Source organism: Sinocyclocheilus anshuiensis, unplaced genomic scaffold, assembly GCF_001515605.1.
Source record: "Sinocyclocheilus anshuiensis isolate Anshui unplaced genomic scaffold, SAMN03320099.WGS_v1.1 scaffold2038, whole genome shotgun sequence".
NCBI classification, from domain to species: Eukaryota; Metazoa; Chordata; class Actinopteri; order Cypriniformes; family Cyprinidae; genus Sinocyclocheilus; species Sinocyclocheilus anshuiensis.
The window spans coordinates 696,183-703,333 of record NW_015547765.1 but is presented as its reverse complement, the minus strand read 5'-3'; the positions used below and the strand labels follow the sequence as shown (position 1 = coordinate 703,333).

Below are 7,151 nucleotides of genomic sequence, written 5' to 3'. Positions count from 1 at the left end.
GGTCGCAGTTGATCTGTAATAGGTATGGATGAGACGTGATTCACAGATTAATTTGCCAATTTACATGTACAAGCAATTTTAAACCACAAGAAGAAGAAACGAAACAGTTCGTTACTCATGCGATGTGCTCGCACACAATCAAAGCGTGCACTAGCATAGAGACGTGTTTCAGACAGCGCGGAAATACCGAGTTGCGTATACATAGGCCTACATATAAAATTAGAATGTCAAAAACCCATCACGGCATTGTGATTCTCTGTGCTCTAATTTTTTATTTTTTCTTGCTTATCCGAAAAAATAGTCCGATCTGTGACTCAAAAAAAACCAAAAAACACAATATAATGCGTTGAACCACTATATAATGCTATTATACATTCACTCCCCCCACCTACAATCCCTGCCGGTACGAGACACAAACCCGCAACCTTTGGGTTACGAGTCCGACTCTCTAACCATTAGGCCACGATAGCATAGCAACAGTGTGACCACATAGCAACAGTAACTAAGGGGGGGCGGGTCTTTGCAAACGGTCAATTGATTATTGAAAAGAATTTTAAAAATTTACCGCTGAACGATAACCAGAATGATAAAAGCTATGATGGAGACAGCTGACGCGAGAGTCGCAATGAGGAAGTACAGGAGAAATGTAACTAGATGTGGCGCAAGAGGTTCTGAAAGAAAAACATACATTAATAAGGTTTATACCAAGGGTGTCCAATCCTGCTCCTGGAGGGCCAACATCCTGGAAGTTTCTAGTGAATCTAAAGACCTTGATTAGCTGGTTCAGGTGTGTTTAATTAGGGTTAAACTCTGCAGGATAGTGACCCTCCAGGAACAGGTTTGAACACCCCTAATTTATACAATGTATGATGTTATCTTGTATTGTACAACAAAGATATATAGATATGTAGGGAGTGGAGTCGTCTCAAACCAGGCCGTGTGGTCCAGTAGACGGGGTCGCTCCACTCTGAGGGATATCCAGAGTAACGCCATCCTGAACGTCTGGATGCACTCACATTACAGCGAACCTGAGCATGATACTCTGAGGAACCCTTGAGAGAACGCTCTGATATTGCAAACACCATCTCTCCGTCAGAGAGAAAGATGCTCTTTACATCCTCCTACAGACAAAGATTAAGTTAACACATGCATGAGAGAATGAAAGTGGGTGTTTGTACAGCTATGGCACTTTTGGCCTTGTGGACTTTTAGAAGATACATTAAACCCTCTTAAAGCACATTTTTGAGAAAACGTATTTATTTGTCTACTAACAATGTACAAAAGTGGATATACATAAAAGTGGATATACAAAAATTAGTAATTCAAGTAATATTTTCCTTGATTTTATATTTTCCTCACATATCAGAAGTTTCATATCTGTTGTCCCCTTGGTAAACAAGTAAACTAAGTAAAAAAAAAAAAAACCTGTATTAGTTGCTAAATTGTTAATTTTTGTGGAAAATGCAAATTTGGTTTAAAAATTGATGTTAATCATTATACAATAAAAGTAGTAAAATGTATATATGAAGACATAGTGAAAAATATCAATGTGACCTTCATATATCCAGAGCTGGGTAGATTATTTACAAATTGTAGTCCATTCCAGATTACATGATGAAAACTGTAGTTAGTGACGTAATCTGGATTACTCATTTTAGGTAATGTATTCTGATTACTTTTAATATTACTTTTGATTAATTTAATTATGCTTGTTTTAAATTAAAAAAATAAACGCATCATATTGATATAAAAAAGTTAAAAGAAAGAAAATATATTAAATTTTTGATATCAACATTATAAAATGCATTAAACATTACATTAGTGAGCTGATAAGAGAGTGCATAGTGAATAGTTGATAAAAACCTAATAATTAAATCATAAAAATGTAAAATAAAAGCACTTAAACACTAAAAATATAAATATTTTATTTGTTTATATGCACGTCAATGCAACAATTTAACAACATCAGAGGACTATAAACGTGAATGTGTTGTTAAATTATTGAAATATTAACTTTCTCAGCAATATTTCAAGAAAATATTACATTATAAGAGTTCGGCTGACAAAAATGTTTGGGAATCCCTGCTTGACATGAACAAACATTAACAAACATGAGAACAACAACATTACACGCCCAAAGTCTTCCATGTTTGAAATATTTTTGTTCAGACTTAATAATTTACTGCCACTGTGTGAATAATATGTAATCATGTAATTGTAATCTGATTATAAGCATTTTAAAATGTAATATACTCCAACTACAAGTACTTAATTTTTGGAATCTGATTACTTAATCCAGATTACATGTAAACAGTTACTATCCAGCACTGCATATATCAAGAAAGTTAAAAAAACACCATTAAAATAATAAATATTTAAAAAATATTGCATAGACAAACAATATTTAGTGTTTTATCTTGTATTTTAGACTATATATATTACGTCATGCACTAGAAAAAAAAATTGCACATCTTGTGCCTAAATAGGAGCTGTATGTAAAAACAACAAAAATTCATAAAAATAAAAAAGTAACTTCATATACATAAAAAAAATATATATAAAATTTGTTATAAACAAAAAAAAAACTACTGGGATTTTCCTGCCAGTTTAAAAGATGAAAAAACACCCTTATATATTTAATACTCACAGGAGTTAGTAGGCTCAAGTACTTGAGTTCAGTAGTGAGAGGTACAGTACGATACTTTGTTAAAGTCCAGTTCAAAATCCAGTCTTCTCCTCTCAGTTCAACGCTCAGACCCGCGGGACATGCAGGCTGGACTAGACCACAAAAACCACCGATACAGACCAGATCAATAACAGCTCTGAGAATCTGTAGAGGTTTTGATTAAACAGCTTTCTGGAATACTTGATTCTGATTAGCCTGGCAAGTATTTTTAAAAGGGGGTTTTATTTGTAGAGGTACAAACTGTGTTCGTAAGAGCGGATCACTTTGGTCACCGGCATTGGCGTGAGTTGCACCTGCAGCACTCCAGGCTCAAAGACACTGAAGACACCAACCATCCTCAACAAAGCTCCTTTATTTGTGACCTCCACCTTCTCAACACAGCACCACTCGTTCCTAAAAGAGAAAGATCACACCAGTCAGAGCTAAAGACACCGTTTACACCATCTAAAACGCTCTCGAACACTCACGGTGCAGTGGAGTGTGTCCGGTAGGACAGTGTGTAGCTGATGTACTGGGCCAGATCTGTTTTGAGATCCCAGCTACAGCTCAAATTATTCCCGTCACTGAGCATACAGTTTAGGTTAGATGGACCAGGGAGTGAGTCTGAAACAAATAATGGTCAATATTACTCCAGGACACTAGAGGGCTCCACTTGCCTAAAGATAAAAGACTTCCACTGGGTTTTCCTTTATACTCACACTCAGATATCAGTTCTGGCCTGTCAGCCAAGACCTCAGTTTTATTCCCGCCATCTTCCACATGTTTCTGTGTTGACTTGTTGTGAATGTTCCCGCCATTTTTGTCCTTGATTATTTCATGGTCAATTTCCAGCTACAAAGGTACAACATACGATTCATTTCGACACTTAAAAACAACAAAATCACTTTATGTTATGTTTAAACCTCCAAAAAGCATGAAGAACTCTTGTAATATAAGTCTTTTCAACAGTCTCATGGCTGCTTGTAGCTATTTTACGTTTTATCGAATTGATGACTAACACCGTGTCCTAATCAGATGTGACGCGACGCAACAAGATTCCAGCGACAAGCAATTTGGCTGTCCACACCAGACGCGAAATAACATGACGCGACAGAATCACTCTATATCACAGCTATTTCGAAGCGCAGCTTCCCAACGAAATGGACAAGTTTATAACCTAATTCATAAATATTAAACCTTTTTAACATTATTAAAATACATACTGAGTGACTCATACCATCTTTGTTGGAATACGAATTGTTACACTTGTTGGCTCGCATTGAGTTCGCAGTTTTAATGTACGTTTGCTTTAATTTATTTTCAAAATCTGAGGTACACTATCTATTGTTGATTTCAGTATGGCCATAAAGGTCACGCAAAATGATATTTTTATCTTTTAACACTTTTAACTTTTAACATTGAATAAAGCACATTATCAGTACCTGAGATTATCATTGTTATAGTTTGTATGCTGTTGTTCCGGCCGCGACATCTAAAATAGAATCTTCGTGTGTCGCCGTCGCTGCTGGTTAGGAAAATATATCTTTTATCGTGTGTCGCAGGAATCGCGTCGCGTGTATTTAGGACAGGGTGTAATTTGTGTGAAATGTTATGTTTTTGTAAGATCTGATTATACAATAACATGAAGGTAAAAATTATGTTTTCATACGATCCACTTCATACGAAATCACCAACTTGTAAAACCAAGTGTGCCGCACACGTCCTGAAAAGTGAAGCCAAAACATTTTGACCGCCATCTGGTGGCTGGCTGAAGTATAACGAATACTTAAACGAATGGGACGTAACCGAACTAAAAAAAATCTAAATGCATTTGAAATAAATTTTGCCAAAAGATAGTTTCCATCATTTTAGGTAGTTTTTTTTTTTTATCACAGTGATGTACGTTCAAGTGTTTGTTTTTCTAATAAAACTGTGTTTAGTTCGTAAAAAAAAAAAAAAGGGGTGTGGTGTCATGATTGTGATCTTGTGATTGGGTCTGTGAGAGTTTGGGCGGGACTTTGATACCGCGGCTCCACCTCACGATCACTACTGCGCAGATCATATCAAAATGACGTCATTTTCGCAAGATGACAGCGGCCATACTGGGTTTTGGCTTCACTTTTCTATAGTGGAAGGATGTGAAGATGCATTATCCATTAAAGCAATAAGCCCTGTGAGGCCGTGGTTTACAGTGAATTTATAACAGCTAAGGGGCATTGTTAGGCACGACGCGAAGCGAACCCCCTTAGCTGTTATAAATTCACTGTAAACCACGGCCTCACAGGGCTTATTGCTTTAATGGATAATGCATCTTCACATCCTTCCACTATAGAAAAGTGAAGCCAAAACCCAGTATGGCCGCTGTCCCAAACAATGTAGTTCCTCAGAAACGGTTGTGGTTCCAACAAAGTGGTTGCCGAGCAACACACAAATGTAAACAAAAGTGTATTGCTGCGTCCCAATTCGCCTACTTATACTATGCCCTAAAAGTATGTACTCTTTTTGTTAAGAAAAAGTACATACTTTTTAGTATGTAGCAGAATAGTAGGCAAGCTTTGGGACATACTACTTCGTCCTAACTGTGTCTTTAACGGACGCTCTGTTGCTTAGTTACATGCATTCTGTCACTGTTTAAACTGCACTGTAATCATCTTGTCTCATCGAGGCACATTTAGTTTAATTCAATTTCCTACCGTATTGGAGAGAAATCTGCCAGTCGCGGGTCTATCATGCCGAGAACTCTCTTCATGTATGCATAATGATGCATTTAAAAGTTAATGACCAAACATTTAAACCTAAATGTTCACAATGTTGCTGCAGATGAAATATAACGCGCCTAACATTAAATAAATATTTTTAATCAGGTTAGACATTGATTATGTAACTCCCTGTACAACCTGTTTGCACATTCTTCTCTTGTACATTCCTATTCATTAATAAAGAGCCAACTATTTACCTGCATTTAAAGACTTCTGTAACATGAACGATTACTTACATTTCACTGCTGGTCATATATATTCTCTATATAACCATGTATGTGACAAATAAAAAATCTTGAATCTTGATTATTTATCACTCAAACCCCAGTCTCTGCCTGTCCGTCGCTCTCGCATATCTGCCATGTTTGTAGTTTTTAAACACATTTTATGCGTGTTTGTAGTTCTAATCGAATCCTCGTCCACCGCGCAATGCGTTGTGGGTAATATTAGCCGTTTCAACATACTATGATTTGGGACATACTAATTCTATTTTCGAATACTATTTAGGATGGATAGTATGCGAATTGGGACGCAGCATATGTTTGTAGAGTAATTTACAACAGCTTCGAACTTGGCTCAACCAATCAGAATCAAGGACCGGAACTATCCACTTTATACGTTTCTTTACAGTCTATGTGTAAAACAGTCACGTTTTCTTGAAAGATCATGTTGGTCTTTTTGACCATGAGGAAGTCAGAAATCATTTTCAAAGACATTCTCGTGTCAGTTTAGCATGACCTTTGACTGAAAGTGTGGTCGTTTTGACACTCACTGAGCGCTCTTGGTCATGCTGTCTGAAGGGGTCAGAGGTCAGAGGTGAAGGTGGTGGAGTGTCATCTAGCTGGTAAAAATTCCAGTATGGATCTGCATCTTCTATAGGGAAGTCAAGAGTAGACTTAGCTTCAGCATTACATAAATAGCCAATGCTTAGGTATGTCTATGGTATAAATCTATTGTACAAATTGTACCAAATTTTGTGAGTCTGAAGGTCCTGGAAATGCCGGAAGAGTGTGCCATGTGGAAGAAGAACAAGTCATCAAAGCCGATGGCAAACAGAGATGTGTTATACTGACAATAAACTCTCTCCATCCCAGTGGGATTCTGGGAAGGGTTAGGAGTCGGAACACAGGGCGATACTCTGAAATAAAGCAAAAAATCATAAAAACAAGCAATCATGAGATATATTTTAGTCTTTTAGCTTATTGTATGTGTCACAGATTGATCATGAATCAGTTTTTAGATTTTAAACTGTGTGATTTTCAAAGCATTTTCCTAAACTACTTGTCCAACTATTATTTTACTCTATTATGACTCTAATTAAATTAATATAATATACTATTAATTTGTAATAACATAACATTTCTAGTATATTATACTGTATTCACTGAATTGCTTAAATGTTTTAAATATTAATAAATAAATGTAATATAATAAAATGAATAAATATTAAATGATTAGTTTTATTACCAAAAATATTACATTAAGAATAGAATGCTGTATTATATTATATTATATTATATTATATTATATTATATTATATTATATTATATTATATTATATTATATTATATTATATTATATTATATTATATTATATTATATTATATTATATTATATTATATTATATTATATTATATTATATTATATTATATTATATTATATTATATTATATTATATTATATTATATTATATTATATTATATTATATTATATTATATTATATTATATTA

The 7,151-nt window shown here is 34.9% G+C and overlaps 1 protein-coding gene across 2 annotated transcripts in view; it reads right to left on the bottom strand.

Moving 5' to 3' along the window:
- LOC107704540 (uncharacterized) overlaps positions 1 to 6,550 on the bottom strand; it is a 9,856-nt gene extending 3,306 nt beyond the window's left edge. Inside the window, exons 1-8 of one of the 2 annotated variants that reach the window (XM_016507478.1) lie at positions 6,393 to 6,550; positions 6,197 to 6,297; positions 3,385 to 3,517; positions 3,154 to 3,289; positions 2,928 to 3,079; positions 2,648 to 2,778; positions 932 to 1,121; positions 566 to 671 (exon numbers count right to left, since the gene is read on the bottom strand). In XM_016507478.1, coding sequence (XP_016362964.1) covers positions 566 to 671; positions 932 to 1,121; positions 2,648 to 2,778; positions 2,928 to 3,079; positions 3,154 to 3,289; positions 3,385 to 3,517; positions 6,197 to 6,297; positions 6,393 to 6,513 — 1,070 coding nt within the window. In that variant the 5' untranslated portion in view covers positions 6,514 to 6,550. The remainder of the gene's footprint in view (positions 1 to 565; positions 672 to 931; positions 1,122 to 2,647; positions 2,779 to 2,927; positions 3,080 to 3,153; positions 3,290 to 3,384; positions 3,518 to 6,196; positions 6,298 to 6,392) is intronic. The other variant, XM_016507479.1, reaches the window with a different exon arrangement.
- Positions 6,551 to 7,151: the final 601 nt, after the last annotated feature.